The sequence below is a fragment of the Lepidochelys olivacea genome, assembly GCF_965140295.1.
Source record: "Lepidochelys olivacea isolate rLepOli2 genome assembly, chromosome: 8".
NCBI classification, from domain to species: Eukaryota; Metazoa; Chordata; order Testudines; family Cheloniidae; genus Lepidochelys; species Lepidochelys olivacea.
The window spans coordinates 5,192,082-5,215,916 of record NC_140418.1 but is presented as its reverse complement, the minus strand read 5'-3'; the positions used below and the strand labels follow the sequence as shown (position 1 = coordinate 5,215,916).

Sequence of the window (23,835 nt, the reverse complement as noted above, 5' to 3'; positions counted from 1 at the left end):
GGTCTTTGTGCTCATGAAAATAGGACAGGACCTGTCATAGTAAGGTGGGTGGTGTGCAGGCTTTTGTCACTCAATTCCATCTTTACCAGCAGCGCCTCTGGCTATTCTAATCCTGAGCCCATGGAGAGCTCTGCTAATGCATTTTAAACAAGACCGTAAATACCCCAACTATTCCAGCCTCAGCAGGGCCTGCTAGCTAGTGGGTGGTCCATGACATGCAAAAGTACCGGGGAGACTTCAGCTCCGACTTGAACCCAGGTCACCGGACCGGAGGTCAACAGCTAGTCTATTTGCTCACTGCACCAGCAAGTCCTGTTTACAGATGTCTGCACTTTCTGTCTCTGTCTCACTCTCTTTGTGCGTTGAGGTGTTCAGGCATCCACCTTAGCCTCTCTCTGATATTTTAGCACATCCCCGCCCACCATGCACACGCCATCCTGTTACCCCTGTTCGGTGGCTGTGAATTTTTGGTCCCTCTTGAACAGAGAGCGGAGGACATCCCTCAAACAGCAGTCTCCGTCCCACGCACACTCACGCGCTTGCTCTCTTTCTCCCAGGCACAGCACACACCGCTGCTGCTGCCTTTCATGTCACTGTGGCCGAGTTCTTCAGAGCTCAGTTCTGAAAGAAATCTTCCCTCAAGGGTTACAGGCATGTGAGAAACCAACCTGATTTTTCTCTCACCCATGTCTGTTGCAGGGCATGATTTATCTATGCTGAGGTAACCATCTTTGATGAGCCAGCCCTGCTGGCTGGTGGCAGGATATCCGCTGGGCCATACGGTGTTGTCCTAATGGGATAAAGAAGTGTTTGCATTCCATCAAAGCGCTATGTCATTTCTTCCCTGATGCTCATTAAAATGAGTAACTGGAAACTTCTCCTCTCCGCTTTATCACTCTCAGAGAGAATTTCTTTCTAATAGACATCAAACTCTGCCCATTAAGAAGTGGGTAATCGAACCTGGATGGCCCAAGCGAGCCATCAGCATGCAGCCCGACGCTGCTTCATTCCATATTCAGACTAAGTGATAAATGCTATTATAACCTCAGCTCGCCACCCCAGTCTAAAAGCATTAGAACTGAGCAAGCCCTTTAAAATAAATTAAGGTAGCAAATAACTGTGTAAAACACAGGAGGCAAGATGCATAATTTGTGTGTATGAGTTGGTAGGTTCACAGCTCAGTGAAAGCTGGTCTGTATCCCTCTCCAATTAATTGACTCTGACACCTAATAAAATCACATGGGGCATTTTTGGTGCAAGAAACCAGCACCCTCTATTCTCCTATTTAATAGCTGGGGGACACTGGGGCATGAGATCATAGCTCCTGGTCCCACCGTATACCCCAAGCTTAATTTGTAATGAAAAAGGTGTCAGGGCTCAAGCAGTTATTTTTACTTTCATAACTGATGCAGCAAGCTGAAGGTAACGGGGCAATGAGCTGCCGAGCCTAGCAGTGCTGGGTCTCAGCTCTGGCAAGCCTTTCCGCATATTAAACACTGCTTATCCCTCTGATAGTTTCCAGGTGCATCCGTGGAAGAGGGGGACTTACTGCACAGGTGTGTCTCAATTGACTAAGTAGAAAGGGGCACAGCATTCTGGTTTTGTTCCCCAAATCTCGCCCCTGAATCACAAATCCTACGACTCTGAGCGTGCATGTGCATAGAAGAAATCTGTTTCCTCTGAGGGATTACTCTGACCTAGAGCAGTTCAGACTCATCTGCTTCAGTCATATTTAATGATCTCCCACAGGAGAACTGTGCCACGTGAAAGGTGGTGGAGGCTAACTTATTTGTAAAAGTGTTAACAAATGTATTCTCCAGCAGTGCTAATTGAGGCAGGGAGATTAGCATAGGGAGTCTGGCGAGTTTTAATGTTATACAAGAGCACTTCTGCTATGAAAGGCTAAGGCAGATGAATCAGTTGCACAGGAACAAGTGTTCAATCATTACAAATGCATTTGGTGACGATTATAACAGCAGGGGTCTTTATCTGGTTTTGTTGAACAGTCTTACATACGGACACCTGAGCACTGATAGTTCTCCTGGTAATTCACCATCAGTTCACAGCACCATGGAAGTGAGGTGTTGTTTTGCCTGTTCAAATGCCTGGTCCAAACAGCACATGGTTCCCTGCAGTAACTGGCAACTCTTGGGGCACGGTGTTTGTTTTTTACTAACTGGGCTTTTTCTGGAGATGGTTTGGATTATATAGCGATGTGATCTCTGGCTTTAGAAACATGGTAAGAACTGAACTCCGCTCATGGGAATCCACAGACCAAGCAAAAATGATGAGAAATAGAGCAGCTAAAAAATCAGCCATTAAGCAGGGCCCGTTTGCTAGCAATGAAGGCAACAGAAACATTTTTGCTGACAAGGAAACCCGAAAACGTTATGGGCCTTTAAACAATTATATCGATTAAGAAGTATTGAAACAGACTGAGCCCAGATGTCCCAAGAATCAGGGGAGAGAGGCTGTAAGGAGCTCTAGATATCTTTATAGCAGCACCATGTATATATTCGCCTTCCCCTGCAGCGTGGGGCACGGGTCACTTGCTGGAGGAATCTCTGCACCTTCAAGTCTTTAAACCATGATTTGAGGACTTCAATAGCTCAGACATAGGTAAGAGGTTTATTGCAGGAGTGGGTGGGTGAGATTCTCTGGCCTGCGTTGTGCAGGAGGTCAGAGTAGATTATCATAATGGTCCCTTCTGACCTTAAAGTCTATGAGTCTATGTATATATCATCTCAACACACACGCTTGACTAAAGGGATTTTCCATTGACTGATTGCTTGACTCCAGGCAGCTTTACACTGGGCAAGTGGCCTGCAACAGCCCCAGTGTACTAGAGGATCAGGCCCACAGTACTTAAGTTTGAGTTGCACTAAATTTGGCACGGTCTGAATCCGGCAACATATGGGTGGTTTAAAGTGCACAATGCCACGAATATTTTGGAAGTAACATTTGGTGTTTTTCTGGCATTCATAGAACAATAGGTTCCCTATGGGGACCCCTATATTCCTATAGATGATGGTAACTAACTGTGTCTCACCTCCTGAATCCACATGATGTTTCTAGACTCAGATCCTTTGCTCTCCCTGCTTGTGGGATATGGTGGATGAACTTGTTTTGCCTCATTTCATACTTGCAGATGCTGATTTCAGAGCACTTTAATACCACTTAGGAAGGCTTTGCTCATCTACCTTTTACTGTGACTCTGTTCTCACACCGACTGTCTTATTTAAAGCATAACTGGGAAGGTGCGGGGGGATTACAGAGCAGGCGGTAACCAGCTAAACCATGCTCTCTTTATTTGTTAGCATAAATGATGTGCTAAATGAAACATTTCTAACATTACAGATCATCAAGCTTGAAAAAAATGGAATAGGATACCACTACATTCTAGCAAATTTGGTGAGTTGGATATTGTTTTTCTTATCGCCTCTTTTGTGGGTTTTCTGCTTGGTATTTTCTTGTTGTTAGTGAATATTGTGCCTGTTTAAAGATCCAGCTTTAACGGTCATAGAGACCGAAGACCTTTATTTCTCCACTGTACGGGTACCAAAAATATGAGCGTCCCTCCCATGGCGTGTCAGCCATGATGTGGGGAGACTATCTCCAGGGGTGAGAAGTATGTTTTGTCTCCAGACCCATTCATTCTTTGACCTCTCTTCCAAGCTGCCACTAAGTGATAATTAATGCCAATTCTGTGGTAATATTTTTTGTGTCCTGAGTAGCTGGTTTCTGGATTCAGATCTCCCAACTTGTTTCATCTAGTCCTAGGAGCGGCTGTCAGCTGCGGGAAATGACTTTCATTCTCTACCAGCCTGAACTGCATTTGAATTTGTGTCCCAGAAGTGACGTGTTCTGGATCCCATTAGCAATCCCAGGAGCCTTGTGAGCCCCTGTTGTTAATGGCAACATGCTGAGATCCCTTTATTCTTCCAATAACCTATAGCTATGAAACTGTTATGCACTCAGTGTCAAAAACCCTCCTATGGAAGGCCTGTCAGGTGTTCAAAGAGAGGACCTGGGTCTGGTTTCTCCCCGCTTGAGGTGGAGAACAGAGACAGGGGGATACAGTGGATGGTGACAAAGTTCCAGCAGCTGTGCCATAAGTTGGCAGCTCTCTGAGAGTTTGCCAAAGCCCTTCTTTGCACACATCCTATCATCGGGGCTCTGTGGGCATGGGAGGAGGTGACGTGGCAGGAGAGGAACTATCCCCACATCAACAGGGAAACTAGAATAGTGCCACACCAGAACTAGTGTTGTTAGAAGAGTATTAACTCAGCTTTGCTGCTTATACCTCCGAGAGCAGGGAGGGTGACCCTGGAGGAAAAGACCACCCCTGAAGGTAGCCTTTGGATCTGTGCTTTGCCAAGACCCCCAACGCCTCCAAATTGCAGGCCACATCCCATCCCCTCTGAAGGAAGCAGGGGGTTCCTGGCTCAGCCAGGCAAGCAAGCTTGTGCAGTGTTTACAGTAGTTTTTGCTCCCCTGCATCTCCTTCTGTGGAAAGGTACCATCAGGCCTTTGATAATTAAACTTTAAACTACCAATTAAACGCCTTTTGTTCAGTCCCAGAATAACACTATAATTTACAAGACAAAAATGGACACATAATTACCCCATTCTGGCCCAGTACTGACCCTGCATTCAGTGGAGACAATATAATTAGAGTTAAAATGCTCATGTTCCTCTGGAGGAAGGATGCAAGTTTTAGAGAGGCAACTAACTGCAGCTTTTATGCAGTATTTGTTTTTTTTATTATTATTTGAAGTCGGTTAGGTCCCAATCCTGCATACACTTACTAAAGAGCTTACCTGGAATAATGTTATTCAGGCTGCTTATGTGTGTGTGACCAAATGGGGATGGTGAATAAAACAACACCTAGCTCTTACCTAGCACTTTGCATCAGTAGATATCCAAGGGCTTTACAAGTGAGGTCAGTAGCATTATACCCATTTTACAGGTGGGGAAACTGATGCACTGAGCTGCGACATGACTTGTCCAAGACCACCCAATAATCCAGTGGCAGAACAGGGACTAGAACCACATCAGCACTTCCCTTCCTCACAGGGGTGAGGCTAAATACATTAAAGACGGAGGCACTCGAGTGCTGTAATGGGGATTGTGGCAAGGTAGAGATTCTTGCCGGCTGTCAAATGACTCGCAGCCAGACCCATAGTCTCTCTAAGGCAGTTTTATTGTCTAACTTCACAAATAAACAAACCAGCTCACCCTTCACATCTCAGGCTTTCCCAGGGAACTCTGGCAATCCTGCTCCTGCTTCTCCCTGACACTCTCACTCATTCAGTGCCATCTCACATCCAGTCCTGTTCCCTTCCAGCTCTCTTCTTCTCACTAAGACTCCCTGTGACCCTTCACAGCACAGGTGTATCCCTGTCCTTTTAATTGGCCCAGTTGGGAGCACCTGCTCTGGCACAGGGATGCCGGACCTGCTGCCGTTGCAAGGACCAGGACCAGCCACCTGTCACAGGGATTATATAAGTACCTAAGACAGAAAAAACTTCCTGTTCCCTCTCACTGTTGAGCTACGTCTCTGTCACACGGTCTCTAGGCAGAAGGCAGAATCTTCTACTATATGCAGTTTGTTTTCTTAATCCGTGCATAAGGGCCGAGGGATTGGAGCTGGCTATGAGCAGGCTTCCTACTCAGCCAGCACGCACCATAAATAATTTATGCTGAGAAAAAGGCTTCCCAGGCTTTGTTTTCCAGCCGGCCTGCAGACTGACTAAGCTTTTCAGGAGCATGTCCGCCGTGGCTGTACGTGTCACGCATAGTGTGCGCTCCTGGATCCTAGCACATGGCTCCTTATTCTGAAAGGTGATAACAAACAGCTTTGCTGTTCAGCTACATTCTTTTAGGGTAATGGTCCCCAAACTGTGGGACATCAGCCAAGTGATGAACAGAGAAAAGAGCTCACTTCGATGAATCAATAGTAGTGTGCCCAGCTCTAGCTGTCAGTAAAAAGCTGCACCAAAAATACTGAGTTTAATTTTACAAGCATTGGCGCAGGAAAATGGGTATTTTCATTGCAGAAATAGCTTTATCCCCGCAGAAAAAATGGCTGTTTTCCACTTGAGAGAATTGCCTCTTTGTGTTCACAAATAAAATGAAACTGTTCTGCATCTGAGCGAACCCGCGAAAACGTGATCCTCACCTGGTTTAAATCAGCATAGCTTCTGGAGCTAGGCTGACTGGCTTACAGCAGCTGAGGAGCTGCTCCCGTGCTGAGTCAGGTTTGCCAGTACAAAGTATTCTGTGTTTTCTTCTGTCAAGGTTCCTTCCCCACTCTGCACTCTAGGGTACAGATGTGGGGACCTGCATGAAAACCTCCTAAGCTTACTTTTACCAGCTCAGGTTAAAACTTCCCCAAGGTACAAACTATTTTACCCTTTGCCCTTGGACTTCCACTGCCACCACCAAACATTTATCTGGGTTTATTTTTATTAGGAAAGCGTAGTTTGGAAATGTCTTTCCCCCCAAAATCCTCACAACCCTTGCACCCCACTTCCTGGGGAAGGTTTGGTAAAAATCCTCACCAATTTGCATAGGTGACCACAGACCCAAACCCTGGGATCATAGAACAATGAAAAAGCATTCAGTTCTTGAAAAGAAACATTTTAATAGAAGAAACAGTAAAAAGAATCACCTCTGTAAAATTAGGATGGTAAATACCTTACAGAGTAATTAGATTCAAAACATAGAGAATCCCTCTAGGCAAAACCTTAAGTTACAAAAAAGACACACAGACAGAAATATTCATTCTATTCAGCACAGCTATTTTCTCAGCCATTTAAACAAATCATAATCTAACACATACCTAGCTAGATTACTTACTAAGTTCTAAGACTCCATTCCTGTTCTGTCCCCAGCAAAAGCATCACACAGACAGACCCAGACCCTTTGTTTTTCTCCCTCCTCCCAGCTTTTGAAAGTATCTGGTCTCCTCATTGGTCATTTTGGTCAGGTGCCAGCGAGGTTACCTTTAGCTTCTTAACCTTTTACAGGTGAAAGGATTTTTCCTCTGGCCAGGAGGGATTTTAAAGGTGATTACCCTTCCCTTTATATTTATGACATCTTCTTTTTAGAGATCAGGAAGGCTTGGCAAGTAGACGGACTGTTTGTTTTTGTGGGCCTTATTTGTTATGTTCTGGTCTTTGTCTTTAAAAGCATCAGCCTATCAAGTCAGAGAGAGGAGCACAGCCAATAGTATCAGAGAAGTAAGCTTAGAAACCCCTGGGATTCATTTCTTTTGACATTGCTAACATTTTGTGTAACCTTGGATTCATGTTTCTCCATGTCTTATCCAAGGGATTTAACTTGGCCACTGTCGGTAGTGGCAGAACATCAGGTCTCTGTCAGGCAGAGGAGAACCTTTGTCTAAAAATAAGTGACACTCATGTGACCTATCTCAAAGGTAAAACATTAAGGCTTGCTGCCACCTAAAGTGTTCTTTCTTTTGTGAGCATCAGCCCAGATTCTTTCGTTAGAAAATGCCCTGGCTTGGAAATGGTTGGGTGAGTGTGTGTGGGACAGAGTATCCCAAGGTGGCAGTGAAGGCGAAAAACAAGTCAGTTTCTCTAGCTTAGCAAAGGTAAGAATTTTTCCCACGTTGTTGCATCAGCGTATATCGGTGTGGCACTAGAGAACACAGATTTCAAGATACAGGCTGAGATCTGCTCTCCAGAAGGCTGCATGATATGCAAAATGGCTATATATGTGGCTGTGGTAGTGTGATGATGTCCATGTTATAAGGTTCAGGGCTCAGTCCCTATGGTGATAAGTGTGGTATAAGAACATATAGAGAATACGCTAAGCTGCGTTTATCATACACCTTTGGCTGCCCCACTGATTCATCTCACATGGATCTAAAATTCTAACATTCTAAACCTCTGAGCAGCTTCAGCAAGATTCCTTTTTAATTTAACCCTTCCTTCTCCCCAAATTGTTACTGGTCGGAGATGCAGGATCCTCTCTATTCAGACCACACCAGTAACAGGTTTAAAGTCTAATGTCTTGGCAGATTTCCAGTGGGGTATTTACAGCACTGGCTTCTGGTCCTGATAAAGTTTCCAAGATTACATGCCTTGTGAACACTATGTTATTATGTTGGAGAGAGGTATTTGGGGCTATCTTTAAGTTTCTAAAATTGTCAGGTTTCAGAGTAGCAGCCGTGTTAGTCTGTATTCGCAAAAAGAACAGGAGGACTTGTGGCACCTTAGAGACTAACCAATTTATTTGAGCGTGAGCTTTCTTGTCAGTTAGATGTTTCCTCTCCCCGAGAGGTCTGCACAGCTGAATTTATGAGGCAGCTTTGCTTTACAGAAGAAAGAGACAATATATTTATCAATGAGGTGTCTAAAGACTCGTACATTCTAAGATAGCTTTTATGTTATTGGATATATACCAACTCATACATGCTGCTGGGGTATACTATGGAGATTTTATCCATGTTCATTTAAGAATCTCTGCATAGTTCCCTCATGAGGAGCAATCTTACCACGGCCTACCGGGAGAAACAGGAGCCAATAAAAGCTCACCATCATGTGTGATTCAAATTGTCGTTAATATGGCTGCATAAATTAATTGTTTCTAATGTGTTAGTTTTTGCAGCGTGGTTCCCCTCAAATTTGCAGTGCTTTGAGGGTGGAATAGATGCAGAGATTATGGATTAGTCTGGTCAGGACTGTAACAAAATCTACATTCTTTGCAGTGAGAAGAGTAAATGATTCATTTGACGTCTCTGGTCAGCAATTTTCTTTTGCACTCAGACTCCGGTTTCTTCCAGAAACAAAATGCTCCTCTTCCTCTGTTGCTAGACCCTGGCCTTCTTGAAGCCAGCACAGCTCAGGATGGGAATAGTGCAAATGTGTGTGGCAGGCTAGTCTGCTTCTACAATGTAGAGCCCCCTAAAGGTTGCTCTGCATTATGCCACCATTCCACCATTCAGGGATCACTGAAGTGTAGGAACTTCCCAGCCATGCCCCCATCTCTCTTCAGTGCAGAAAGCTGGCAGGGAGGTGGCATAGGAACCACTACAGTTCCTGCATACTGCTTAAAGATTCCCTTTTTGAAGCAATCCTCGGGGGGATGGATCCCAACCACGTTCAAGCCTGCTTTGCAGCAGAGGACCAAGACAAAACAGATTGAGAACACTGGAATATCAGGGTTTCCATGTGATGGTGCCTCTCCCTCTTTCTCTCACTTTCTTTCAGTCCATCTCTTTCTCCCTCTGTCTCTTCTTTATGTTACAGTGAGGACAGGTATATTTTGCTATCGTAATCAGAGCTGACACATTAACGATTGTGTGGAAGAGAAGAAGGTAGCTTCTGTTGGAAGACATCTTGGAAAGGGACTTGTGCAGATGGCCTCCTTTAGAAATAGCCCCTTCATTAATACACAGTGACCAGAATGGGGAGAGATGCTTTTCCCAAGAAGTCAAACCCAAAGATAATAGAAGACACCAGACATATCTTGTTTTGAAACACCCTGCATCTTGTTCCCTTCAGAGTGAATCCCCAGCACCTTGTGATGACAGGTGCTACTTTAAATTCAGCTGGATCTGTCTGATCTACCATAATTTGGAAACAGTTGTTTTGCTTTGTAAAGTTTCACTTAAGCAAAAAGTATGCTACTGAGAGGAAAGAAGGTCTTGTGGCTAAAGCACTCAACTGCATCTCAGGAGATCTGGGTTCAGCCTCTGGCTCTGTAGGGCCTTGGGAAAGTCACTTAGGTATGTCTACACCACACGCAAAGCCCGAGTGTTGACTTAGGTTTGAGCCTGAGTCCCCTTCCTTCCCCCCACAATTCAGTCTACTTGGGTCAGCAAGCTCTCAGGATGCGTGTCATAGGCTCCTGCTATGGAGGGTGGGTCAGAGCCTAAGTCTTGCTGTGACTCAGATCCAATCCTGTCATTTGGCAGTGTGAATGAAGGTCAAACATCAGACCCAAGTCAGAAATTCCGCATAGTGCAGCATGGACACATTAGCATGGGTCTGAAACCCAGGTCTAGCAAGGGTCAACCCAGGTGTACAAGGCAGTGTGGACACTCAAGCACAGGTATGGAAACTCCAAGTCCAGAATACAGGGATAACAGGGTGAAATTAAATGGCCCGTGCTTTCCAGGAGGTCAGAATAGATGATCTAATGGTCCCTTCGGGCCTTACATTCTTTTCTTTTCTTTTTTCTTTTTTCTTTTCTTTTCCCAAGCTTTCAATCTTACCTCTGATTCTGCAGAGGATTCTTGTTCTGCAGGGCGAATTCCATTAACTCACATTTAGTTTCTGTTTTGGTTTTGCATTGCTTTTTTATTTTTATATATAATATATAAACAATACTCCCTTTAGGCAGAAGAGGAGGAAATGTAAAGGGGACAGGACAGTATTCTCAGCCACCACCATCTAGCCAGTTTGCAAAGCCATTTCATGCCCTGCCCACTTTTTGCCTGGTTTTGGAGACGCTTATCAGATACCAGTAGTGTCTTCCTGTTGGTGCCTTGCTCCAACCTTGGACTTTTCTTCGTGCTTTTATGGTGTTCCTGAAGAGATGCTGGTGATACCCAGCTATGAGCAGCTTTCAGTCAAGGGTTTCCTTTGATGGATTTTTTTTCCCCTGAGCACATCCCAGAAGCCAAATGACAGTATAATTTGGCTACAGCCATGGATAGCCAGCTGGTGATCTACTAAGACACTCTTTCTGAACTCTGGGAGCTCTGTGTGTCACAAACCACTTGGTCTGACATGCATTAAGATGTCAGACAGTATTCCGCTGCATTCCCTATTCATTTGTCACAGCCCTGAGTTTCTGAAACCCCTGTGTTGCGGATGACAAAGGGGATTGAAATGTACTCACCTACCATTCTGAGGAATTTGTGTCTCAAAAAATAACTTTTTTTACCTAGACCACTGCACTTAGGAGCAATATAAAACGACATTTTTAAAGCATCTGTACAGAATGTGTACCTCTAAATCCAAACGAGGCAGCAGATGGATGCTAAATTTCTTGACACAAAGCTGGAAGAGAAGGAGTCTTTAAAGCTCCTGTTAAACCATTCACGATTCTCCTTTGTCAGACATAGCCTCTCATCTCTTGCTCTTGGAGTCTGTTCCTTTAATTGTTTCCATTTAAGGGCCCGATCCAAAGCCCATTGAAGCTGAAGAGAATCTTTACATTGGCTTTGTATCAGACTGTGAAAGCACCATTTTTCATCGCATATGTTCCAGGTTTTGGTGAGCAGAGGGGGAGAGGGGGGGCTCTATTTTGGCTTTGTATGTCACAGCAGCATGAGAACCTTTGAGAGATGGGGGAGGAGAATCCCAGATGCTGAAGTGCCTGCGGAGAATACAGGCAAGCAGACTGGCACAGTCTGGAGGGGAGGGGAATATTGGGGAATGTGCTGAACAGCAGCCCCTACTCCTCCATTTTGGGAGTGCAGCAAGTTCGGTCACTAGCCCCGCCCCACCCTACCCAGCCATGCTCCTTGCAGAATGGCTTGGGGGGTGGGCGGTGCTTTGAGTCGTGTGCACCCGGGAAACACAAGCACGGCAGTTCTGCCCGTCGGCTCCATGTTAGCACCAGAGAGCACTGGGGAGCCAAAATCTGGTCCATCATCTGTGTCAAATAGTTAGAGGGCCCCAGATTTGACCTATTTCCCCCTTCCTTTATATTGCCCGCAAAATCCATATGGTTCTTTATTTGCTTTTATTTTATAGAGAATGATTCAATGGTTTTCTTTAAAAAAATCAAAGCAAAGCAACGTTGGCAGTGCAGCCCTTGTGAGCAACTCTACTGCAACTTTCAGAGTAGCAGCCGTGTTAGGCTGTATTCGCAAAAAGAAAAGGAGGACTTGTGGCACCTTGGAGACTAACCAATTTATTTGAGCAGAAGCTTATGCTCAAATAAATTGGTTAGTCTCTAAAGTGCCACAAGTCCTCCTTTTCTTTCTACCACAACTGTGTGTGTATTTATATGGGCACACACACATATACTTGTGTGAGGGATGTGTGTGTGTGGGGGGGGAACCCAATAAAGAAATAGGGTTCAGTTAAAATCTTTCAGAGAGTAAAAAAAAATGTAGGTAACTGGGTTTTTTTTTTAATAAAAATTACAAAAAATATTATAACCTGACAGTGTCTTTTTAACAGATCTGTTCCTGTGACAGGGTAAATATGAATATTTACCTCTTGCTTGACTGAAAGATTATTGTTCCATCTGGTCTCCTTCTTTTAAAGACCATAATTTGAAAGTGATTTATCCACCCATTGATGTTTGATTGAGTGCATAAAAGTTAGAGCTGGCTGAATAATTTGTTGCAACCAATACTCGCTGCAAATTTTGGCACAATCATTGAATCATTATTTGGGAATAATTTTTTCCATTATTCAACCTTCTCTAATGAAAATATGCTCTTGTTACTATGCCTGTTCATGTTGCTGCATTGAAATGCATGTCATCAGCCAACTCAGGCATCCTCTGTTGGCTGTGCAGAAATGGAAATTCATTCAGTTTAACTCAAGGAGAAACTTTGGTTTGAAATCAGGATTTTGGAGAGATGGAAGGATGGCTACATTGTTGCCACATTAACGGATACAGAAGTTTCCTGAAATCCAAGAACTATCCACCCAGAGACAGGATATCCCATTATTTATAAATAAACCATTTTCTCTAGGCCTGTGTCCTTTCCAGTGACCCTCTCCTTTTGCTTCTCTCCTCCATTAGGGATTCATGGACATTGACCTGGTAAAATTCAAGGAGAGTGGAGCAAATGTGACTGGCTTCCAGCTGGTGAATTACACAGACACCGTTCCAGCAAGGATCATGCAACAGTGGAAGAACAGTGATGCCAGAGAACATCCTCGAGTTGACTGGAAAAAGCCAAAGGCAAGTGGTATTGAAAGCTATTTGTTTTAGGTAGCGTCCGTGCAACTTAGCTGCTAGCATTCTCACCTCTGAATTGGAAGCTCAAGTATTTAGTTCTCAGTCCAGAACTTTGGCTTTGCGTAGACTTGGGAAAAAGGTCGCATTTAAAAACATGTAAATTCAAACGTGCTAGCTAACATGTTTGAGAACACAACCTATTTTCCAGCATCTCAATCTCCTACCCAGATCTGTCACTGTGATACGAGGAAGTAGCAGCTATGCTCTTAGAAATGTTCTCTTTGGTGAGATGTGTCCAGCTGAGGTCTCATTTGCCCAATTCTTCTGCCAGTTAAAGGTGGAAGTTAAGGATCCCTTGGCACTTTTATAAAAAGAAAGTCTGGCTAAGTTCCTTAAACCTTGGCTTGTTTATTATATCTCACGTGTAAACAAAATCCATTCAGATGTTGTCACGCTTGCAGAACATTTCAAATCAATATATACAGTAAAGAACATAAATATTTTATTTCTAACACAAACAGAACTCTGAAGTGACTGAACAATTTTTCTAACCTTTACACACACACACACACACACTTTGACTCTTTGGGGCAAAAACCCAGCAAGGGGCATTTCAACCCTAAAGGAATTTCTCTGAGAAAGTTACAAACAACTGGAGAAGTAGGTTATTATGGGAAAATAAACTCCAGCCTTAATTCTTAATAGTCACAGACTAGCTTAGGGTTTTTTCCTGGCCCCCATAGTTTCTGTTTTAATCAAATTATTATTTTTTAAAAAGCCAGGGGGAGGAGGGATTGCTATCCATATATGACTACCATGAGTGGTTTTTGCTAACTTATTTTTGTGCACCTGAAATTTCATGCATTACACAAAGTAGCCCTTTACAATTTATTTGAGGGCCAGTTTGACCTAAGTGGAAAGACTCGGGTAATGGGTCTGTTAAGACTAAGCACTCTTCAGGCATTATGACTAAGGTACTTTTCTCTGGAAAGGAGAGAGTCATTCAAAGGCAATTCAGGTAGGAGAACAGGAGGCTAAGACAGCAAGTCCATTTTAGCTCTGCAGCAGGAAATTATGTTCTTGTCTAGAGTCTTCTGGGAAGCAAGGTACCAATTTCCAGGGGTCAACAAGACATTGGAGAGTACAGGAAGCCAGATGCTCTTGTATGGAAAATTATTACATGGAAGGATGAAAACAGAATAAATTGTCTTGAAACAATAATGCAAGGCTTTAGATGGGAACTTCTGGTAACTCTATTTGATTTTTGAGAGAAGAACAGACAGATATCTGTAAGATCAACTCACCCTAACAGACAACACACCTCTCCATATTCCTTTTCTAGTACACATCTGCTCTTACTTACGATGGAGTTCGGGTGATGGCGGAGGCTTTCCAGAGCCTGCGAAGGCAGCGGATTGACATCTCCCGTCGTGGCAATGCTGGGGACTGCCTTGCAAACCCAGCTGTTCCTTGGGGCCAAGGGATTGACATTCAGAGAGCTCTGCAACAGGTTAGACACCAATCTGGGCAGCTCTTTGCAAAAAGAAGCAATGCTTTGCTTTTCAGTAGCTCCTTGAGCGAGAATCTATGGAGAACAGTTCTGAGGGACTCAATGTGTACCAAGGGAAATGCTACAACCGCCAAGTGTGGATATGCTGCTCATTGCAGCATGCAGGCAGAGCTGTTAGATATGCAATGGCTTTTGGCAAACCATGTTTCTGGTTCAGTTACTTCTTTGAATTTAATATTGTGTTTTGGGCTTGAACAACCAGAATCCTTGTAGCAAAATTTGATCAAAACAATCAAAATGTTGCCTCTTTTTGCTGAAAAAAAACCATATGAAACACATAAATTTCACATGGTTTCACACTATGGCAATAGGCATTTTATAAAAACAAGGCCAAAGATAGACAGATGTCACTATTTGACCTGTGGTTTGGGATGGAAGCTTTGAGTTTGCTTTATCCTTTTTATTAAGAGTTAGGTTCTCAGCAGAATGACACTGGTTCTTAGAAGATTACGCTGTATTCTGTATTTACCCCTGCGTACTCTAAGGTAGAGGGTGGGCAAACTATGGCCTGTGGGACTGTCCTGCCTGGCCCCCCTGCCCGGCCCCATAGCTCCTGGCCGGGGAGGCTAGCTCCCGGCTCTTCCCCTGCTGTTCCCTCTCCCCCGCAGCCTTGCCGTGCTGGCAGCGCTCTGGCCCACCGCTCTTGCTAGGCAGGGTGGCGGCATGGTTGCCTCCGGCATGGTAAGGGGGCAGGGAGTGGGGGGGTTCCGGGGAGCAGTCAGGGGACAGGGAGCAGGGGGTGGCTAGATAGGCATGGGAGTCCCAGGGGGCCTGTCAGTGGGTGGGGCTGTGGATAGGGGTTGGGGGTTGGATAGGGGGTGGGGTCCCGGGATGGGGCGGTCAGGGGGCAAGGAGTGAGAGGGATGGATGGGTCAGGGGTCCCGGGGGGACTGTCAGGGGCGGGGGTGTGGATAGGGGTCAGGGGAGTCAGGAGACAGACAGCAGGGGGGGTTGGATAGGGGGTGGGGTCCCGGGGGGGCAGTTAGGGACGGGGGTCCCAGGAGGGGGCGGTCAGGGGACAAGGAGCGGCGGGGTTGGATGGGAGGGGGCACAGTCAGGGCGGGAAGTGGGAGGGGGCAGATAGGGGCCGGTGGCCAGGCTGTTTGGGGAGGCACAGCCTTCCCTACTCGGCCCTCCATACAGTTTTGCAACCCCAATGTGGCCCTTGGGCCAAAATGTTTGCCCACCCCTGCTCTAAGTCAATGTCCATAAATTACATAATACATTTGGGGTCATTTTGCATGTTTGTTTCAGTGTAACAAAGTGTTACAAGGGGCGGGGGGGGTTTGAAAATCACCAAAAACTGTGTTACATAATTTATGGACAGCCCCTAAGGCGCAACAGGTCAGATGGGGATTTGTTTAATTGTTTCTTTCCTTCTTCAAGACACTTCAACAGGAGTAAGTCCCTGAGCAAGCTCTGCTACTGTTTAGGGTAGGGAACGTCTCACTGACGGCAACAGCAAGGATGAAACATTACTGTCTATGCCGCCGCATTCATACCAAGATCTAAATCTCCTAAAGCAAAAGAATTGGCCTTAAAGATGGTTGGTGGGTGGTTTTTTTTCAGTCAAAGGTGGCTTTTTCGACCAAAACGATGGTTTTTTCCAGCTTTTCAGCAGAGAAGAGGAAACCAAAAATGGTTTGATAAAATTAATGGTTTTCAGGGAAAATAATGGGATTTTGGTTGGCTTTTGGTGTAAAAAAAAGGGGGGGGTAGCTTTCATGGGTTTTTCTTTTCAAAAATGGCCTGAAAAGCAACATTTCTGGTTTTCCATTTGGGGTTTGTTTGTTTTTTGTTGTTTTTTTTTTTTGGGGGGGGGGGGGAGGTTAAAGGAAAAACTGAAAATTCTTCCAGGAAACTAAAAAAAAAAAATTAAAACTAAATCCCTCAAAAATAACTGGTATTATTTTGACCAGCTTTAGTTACTACGTATCTGGACATTTGGCTGCGAACCAAGAGCTAGAGTCGAGTCCTCATTTTTCAGTCTCTGAGCCAGTGAGGGCTTGGATCCTAATGTCTCATTTTCAGAGGGTCTGGGCACTTAAACCTTCCAGCTGGCTTCAGTTAGACATGTGGGTACTTGGCACTTCTAGAGATCAGGACTCTAGAGTCTATTTTAATGTTTCCTGAGGCTTGGATGCTCTCACCGCTAGGGGTCTCTGCGAAGGGACTCCAAAAAATGTCTGGAGTCTCTTTGCAGAGACCCCTTCTAACTAATTAAAGAACAGAATGTTTGTGTTTTAAAGGGAATTTGGATCTGAAAGGAAATATGGGAGTGGGCTTTGATTGAAAAGCCAGAGGGTATTCTAAGGGCTCCAATCAAGATGACAAAGACCACTCTTCCCACCCCATCACGTGGGGAAATGGGAGCATTACCATTTCATTTATAAACATAAAAGGAATTGGTGTAGTCTAGATGACTTCACAGCATGGAAAAATGAAAAGTATGATTGGATCATTTAGCCTGCATTCTGAAGTCATCGAGGTCCTATTTCAAAATGTCCCAGAGAGAATAAATATCAAAAGAGGTCATCCACAGGTCAGGCCCAGAGAATGCAAGGGGGGGCGGGGGGGAATGCTACTCTGAATTTCTAATGCTGCTGTCTTTTAAGCTAAAAGAAAAGGAGTACTTGTGGCACCTTAGAGACTAACCAATTTATTTGAGCATGAGCTTTCGTGAGCTACAGCTCACTTCATTGGCTGCAGCTGTAGCTCACGAAAGCTTATGCTCAAATAAATTGGTTAGTCTCTAAGGTGCCACAAGTCCTCCTGTTCTTTTTGCGAATACAGACTAACATGGCTGCTACTCTGAAACCTCTTTTAAGCTACTTCAATCTCCCTCCCCTCCCCACAAGAGATAAATATGTTGTGCCTTGTGGAAAGAAAAAAACCTTTGTTTCTCCAAATACCGCTGGGCACATCTCTTCCTCTGAAAAAGTTGTAGAAAATATTGGTGGATGTTTGTGCCAGAGTCCCATTTCAGTGGCTAGAAAACAGGCACAGCACAGGAGCAGGTTGTTTCCTTCACAATTACAATATTTACTGCTTTTTTGTGCATCTTCTCTGAGGATCTCAAAGCACCATTATAAAGGTGGTAAGCGCTATCACCATTTTACAGACGGGAACACTGAGGCACAGAGGGGCAAAGTGACTTGCCCAAATGCTTCTGACCCGCAATCCAGTGGCCTGTTGTTCTATGTTCCCTTCTCTGCTGATTCCCATCTGCTGTGACTGCTGGTCGTCAACCACAGAATGATCAAGTTGCTCTCCTCATTGATATTTATTCTTTTAAGGTGCGCTTTGAAGGATTAACCGGCAATGTTCAGTTTAACGAGAAAGGACGTCGGACCAACTACACCCTCCATGTGATTGAAGTGAAACACGATGGGATCAGGAAGGTAAAGCAAAGGATCAGTTCTGTTCCTGTTTAACAGTTATGGGCAAGGTGTCGGGCGCAGGATGGGCTTGTCTCTTGGAGGCCATTTCTCCTCATGAGTCTTAAGAGGGAGAATTCATGAGTAGAGTAGCTATGCCTGGTAACTCCATCGCTCAATGTGAGTGAAAAAAAAACATGAGAAACCATGTTGTATTACTTACATACAAAATATGGAGGAGGTTTTTAACAATGCACAGCGTTCGTCTAACACCACTCCCATTGAAGTCAGTGAGAGTTTTATACCACTAACGTCTTTGGGAGGGCAGTGTGGAGTGATTTTGGAAATCCCACACAGTCACCAGAATTTTCAGTAGGGTTCACCATCAGGGCCAGATTTTCAGAGGGGCTCAGCTTCCAGTTAAGCACCAAAATAAGTAGCCATATTTTCAAAAGAGCTCAGCATGTCGTGTGTTCACTCAGGCTGTATGTGGTTTATCTCCCACTTCCATACAGAAAACTTTCAAACAGAGAGAGAATTTTTTCCCTTCTGTCCTTTGGAATTTAACCTGCTTGAGATGACAGGTTTGGAAAATGAAGAATGCTGGAACTATTCAGGGAACAGAATCAATTCTATTAAACCTTAAATAATGTGGGATTTATGTCAGCAACTGAAAAACAATACATGTATGTTTAATTAGGAGGAAAATAGCATGCGGTTCATAGATTCCCAAGCCAGAAGGGACAACTATGATCATCAAATTTGACCTCATCATCTAGATCTGACAGCTGCACATACATTGCATTTCTACAGAAGCAATATCGTACGATATCGTATTGACCCTGCTGGTTTCAGATGTGAAGTTGGAGCCCATCAAAAAAGGGCAGTAGAACTTCACTTTCTGACCTGTTTTATTCCTTTTGGGAAGTATTTCCTACTGTTTTTGTATTCTGGTAACAACTGGTTCACTCTGAACCCCTGGAGGCCTGCATGGGGAAAACCCTCTTTACTAGTCAAAGAGATTTTTTTCCTTCACTGTGGCCATATGAATTTAATTATTAGATATGAATTTTGTGTCTGTACAGTGGGGTCCTGAGCCATGGTTGGGACTCCTAGGCGCAACCACAATACAAATAAATAAATAACCAGCATATGAGTATAAGATACAGAGGACTTGATCCTGCCCCATATAAGTCACTGAGAGTTTTGCTGTTACCTTCAATGTGAGGTCAAGATAGGGCCCAGAGAAGTCCAAATACGGTTTTATACTGTATGTTTACTGCAAACAATCAAATCCTCCCTTGCAACTCCCCCAACCTTTACTTCCAACACATGTGCTGTAAGTGGGATCAATCAGGTGAGAAATGCCAAGCAAATATGTGTTTTCTCCACTTGTGCTGCCCTAGAGCAGCGTGTGGAAGCTTTTTCCTCACACACTTTTCATTTTTCTCTGCAGTAAAGAGAGGAGAAGCCTCTCTGGGTTGTATGTCTTGCATTGCCAGGATCTCTAATCTTCCCTCCACAGGTTTTTGGTCTTGCCTTGAATTAATACTCTTTCCCATATCATGTGGTAAGAAATCCCTTTCACATCAGCAGAGCTTATGCAACTTCATCCGAACATGATATGATGGAAAACCTCTTAAAAAAATCAAGCCTTCAAATAAGGCCACCTCAAGAATGATCTTCCTATTGATACTCTCCAGCTCTCTGCTTTGCCAGTGAGCAGTGATAGCATGGACTGTATCCCTGATTATTAATAAACACAGAGTAACACCAAGAATTCTGCCCCTTACAGCTTCTTAGTTGCATGTGCAACTCCAAACTTTTTGCAGTGGGGCAGCTCCTTTTGTCTCTTTCTAACAAGTCTCCTGCTTTTTCCCCCCATCTTGTCCTGGTTCTGCAAGGTATCCTAGAATTTAATTTTACACTTGTGCAAGTGTGAGGTGTGACACAAGACCTGTATCAGCCTCGAGAGGCCATCATACATTAACAGTGGTCACCATTAAAAACTTAAAGGAGGACTTGTGGCACCTTAGAGACTAGCAAATTTATTTGAGCATAAGCTTTCGTGAGCTACAGCTCACTTCATCGGATGCTGTAGCTCATGAAAGCTTATGCACAAATAAATTGGTTAGTCTCTAAGGTGCCACAAGTCCTCCTTTTCTTTTTGCGGATACAGACTAACACAGCTGCTACTCTGAAACCTGTCATTAAAAACTTATTTACCAGCAGTCCGCATACAGTGTTGTGAGATTCTTTTGTTATTGATTCCCCTAAGTATTGGAGGAAATTGTGGTACTTCCATTATTATTGTGTGATTATTGCTGTCATATTTACATATACATGGTTACCCCTGTACATTATGCACAGTACGTGTCATTATTTTTCTGGGGTTTCCAGGGCCAGGATGGGGGGAAAGGTCAGGACAGTGTGAGCAGTAGAGGTCTGGTTGGTGATGAACACCCTGAGACAGCTAAAGCTGGCATGGCAATCCTATTGGTATATTATTCTCCTCTTGGCTTGTCCTAGGAACAGGCTCGGAGGACAGCAGGGTTTCATGGTCTTTCTGTCATTAACAGATTGGTTACTGGAACGAAGATGATAAGTTTGTTCCCACAGCCACAGATTCCCAAGGTGACAATGAATCCGTGACTCTACAGAATCGGACTTACATAGTTACAACTATTCTAGTAAGTTCTCTTGCATGTCTAATCCACAGGTCTCCCTCACTCCTTTCTCTTCCACTCATGCTCCCTGTTGTGCTGTGTACCCCTTTCCTTTCAGACGCCTTTCCCTGTAATACATGTTGCATATAATCACAGCAGCACTTAATGCTTCCAGTGGTGGCCCATAAAAACTCGCCGTTGCCCTATAATTAAATAAATACTTAAGATGTCTCCCCTCTTAACACAGAGAAGAACGACAAGGAAGTATGGCAGGCAGTGAGCAGGGACATCAACATAGGGAAAGTAGGTACATTGTAGCAATGTTTTATATTATGCACCCACAGAGCAGGTGCTGTAATTTGAGGAAGGAGACGCTGTATTCCTCATACATAACAGAGGTTGAATCCCTGCTTTAAGAGGAAAAGTCAACTCAGCCATTATTATAGAGCAGCAATAGGCACCTCCATAACATTTGACATAATGCACCACTGTGCATGCCTATCTCACAGAGATTGACTGATGACGGCTTACTCAGTTGTTTGTGAAATGCTAAGGGATCCTCAGGTAGAAGGCATTATTTACCTTTTGGAATCTCTGCCAGAGATTATTGAAGAATTCCTATCCGTTTTCCTTGTTGGTTAGGTCCACCTCAGCTAGGGTTGCTACCAAATTCTTCACAATAGAAATCTCAAACAGGCAACTTACCAGCCCAAACTTTTCTTGAACAGGCTGTGCTGAACCACTTTGTAAATGATTCCAGCACTAGCAATTGGAAAGTGCATTGAGAATCGTATCTAGCATCCCTGTCTGAGAGCATGACACAAGTTGAACATCTCTGGGGGCAAAAAGGGAAGCATGACTCACTAACTTGTCCTCTCTCTGCCAGGAAGATCCATATGTGATGCTCAAGAAGAATGCCAACCAGTTTGAAGGCAACGAGAGGTATGAAGGCTACTGCGTGGAGCTTGCTGCTGAGATTGCTAAGCATGTTGGCTACCAATACAGGTTGGAGATAGTGAGCGATGGGAAGTATGGAGCCCGGGACCCTGACAATAAAGCATGGAATGGCATGGTGGGAGAGCTGGTCTATGGAGTAAGTTTCCAACCTTGTCCATTGATTCATAATTACAGGAATTAATTATGAGTGGACCTCAAAAAGTGTAGCTACCAGGCCCGAAGGCAAACTGATTGATTAGGCAAACTGTCAAATTCTGCAAGATTTGGTTGGGAAAGATTTCTGATACTCCCAGCTTCCAGGTGAGCTGAGAACAGCTTCACTTAGGACAAAAACAGAAGAGGGAGGAGGTTTGAGCCTCAATCATCTCAGGTATCTCCTGCCTTCAGCAGCCAAAGTCCTTTCAAGAACTAGATAGATAATGGGCCTTAATACAGCACCTTAATAAGACATCCAAATTTTGAATTTGTGCATCAGCACCTTTGTACCCCCCTAGTGCACTTAAGCACTGAATTGTGTACCCAAATGCAGGAGATGGTGGTCCTATTAAAGTACCAATGGTACCCTTTCTGTCTGTCTGTCTATCTCTATTTATTGAGTTCCTTTTCATGTTTTGAATGTTTCCATCACTTTGTGTTGCTTGGATTTTTAATGCTACCCCAGCTACATCTCTATTATTTCATGTTCATTTTGATTGAACAATAGGACCTTTCATCATGTCACCATGGCCTTGTTGCTGTTAGATGTCTGTTAGTGCAATCAGTTAGAGTATCATTCTTAAGGTCTAGCCCACAGCAACCAGTGTGACCTTTCTCATCCTACAAGATACATTTTAATGAACTAGCATCTGAAAGCATAATATAATCAACCTTTTTCCAGGAGGTAAGCATACAATTATGCAGAGAGTTACTCACACTGCAGAGTAGCAATTTAAAGTAGTCCTCTGAGGTAAATAACCCAGCCATCCTACCCCAAAACCAACACCCAGAGCACACCCATTTTGTCAACTTTTCTCTGACAGAGCTGTGAAGGAGTAGCACCTAGAAATGGTTGGGTTTGAAATCTCAGCCTTCTGACTAGTCAGACTCTTAACACCAAAATGGGCTCTCTCTTAGAATCTCCTTCTTGCTATTAGTATTTCTATCCTTATCGTGCATCGTGTCACTTATATTTATATCTGGTTGCTGGATGGCTTGATCACTATTCACTACAGCTGGTTGGGAATTTTCCATTGGAATTATTTTCTGCCATGGAAAATGCAGTTTCTGCAAAAGCAACATTCTCCATGGGACAGTCTCAATTTCACCTTTGGGAAAATCGAAATGAAAGTCAATAGAAGTTAGGCACTTTTGTGCATCTCACCAGGTGCATCTGTAGGCACCTAAATTCCTTTCTAACTCTGGCCCTATGTGAATTAGGAGCCTTCATCCCATTTTCAAAAGTGGCTTTGGCTTTTTTGAAAATATTTCCCTTCATCTATGAGTCATGCAATAGAAAAGCATCTCCTGCTGAAAATAAACATCCTGGCATCACCCCCTCAGTACACTTTCTTCCTATCTCTTCTGCTGTGTGTATGATAAGACTCTGTTACTTTGTCATTTCTTAGTTGGGCAACATGATATTGAAATGAGATGTCACTAACCTTGGATTGTGACATCAATGGATGAATCAGACAAGAGGACCTGACTGGCTCGGAAAGGAAAGATGTCTGATTTTTAAACCTACTTGCAATCAGTAATAATAGGAAAGGAAATAACATGCTGGTGTAATGGGGTTTTTGTTTAGCTTTTCTCTAGTAGTTGGTTTCTCCTGATTAAATCTTCCTATGAAATCAGAGAGTGGATTGGGAGTGTCCAGTAGAAGGAAGACGAAAGAGAAGGCTGGTGATGGAGTGTGTTGGTGCATGTAATCTACAATCTGTGTATCTGGTGTCTCTCTCTCCTTTCAGAGAGCTGATGTGGCTGTTGCACCATTAACCATCACCCTCGTCCGAGAAGAAGTCATAGACTTTTCCAAGCCATTTATGAGCCTGGGCATATCCATCATGATAAAAAAACCTCAAAAATCCAAGCCAGGGGTCTTTTCCTTTCTGGATCCCTTGGCTTATGAGATTTGGATGTGCATTGTTTTTGCCTACATTGGAGTAAGCGTTGTCCTCTTCCTGGTCAGCCGCTTCAGCCCTTATGAATGGCATACTGAAGAGTTCGAGGAAGGGCGCGACCAGCCGCCCAGTGACCAGACTAATGAATTTGGGATATTTAACAGTCTTTGGTTCTCCCTGGGAGCCTTTATGCAGCAAGGATGCGATATTTCACCAAGGTTGGTTACCTTTCACACACAAATACTCTTCTAATTCATGCATTTTTA

General features: G+C 44.0%; 1 protein-coding gene across 3 annotated transcripts in view; it reads left to right on the top strand.

Moving 5' to 3' along the window:
* GRIA1 (glutamate ionotropic receptor AMPA type subunit 1) overlaps nucleotides 1–23,835 on the top strand; it is a 162,043-nt gene that overhangs the window by 86,080 nt on the left and 52,128 nt on the right. For all 3 annotated transcript variants that reach the window (XR_014712800.1, XM_084637716.1, XM_084637715.1), the window contains exons 5-11: nucleotides 3,358–3,411; nucleotides 12,742–12,903; nucleotides 14,243–14,410; nucleotides 17,767–17,871; nucleotides 20,427–20,537; nucleotides 21,400–21,606; nucleotides 23,417–23,787. Coding sequence is in view for 2 of the 3 variants with exons in the window: in XM_084637716.1 (XP_084493842.1) it covers nucleotides 3,358–3,411; nucleotides 12,742–12,903; nucleotides 14,243–14,410; nucleotides 17,767–17,871; nucleotides 20,427–20,537; nucleotides 21,400–21,606; nucleotides 23,417–23,787 (1,178 nt within the window). In the remaining variant the exon portion in view is untranslated. The remainder of the gene's footprint in view (nucleotides 1–3,357; nucleotides 3,412–12,741; nucleotides 12,904–14,242; nucleotides 14,411–17,766; nucleotides 17,872–20,426; nucleotides 20,538–21,399; nucleotides 21,607–23,416; nucleotides 23,788–23,835) is intronic.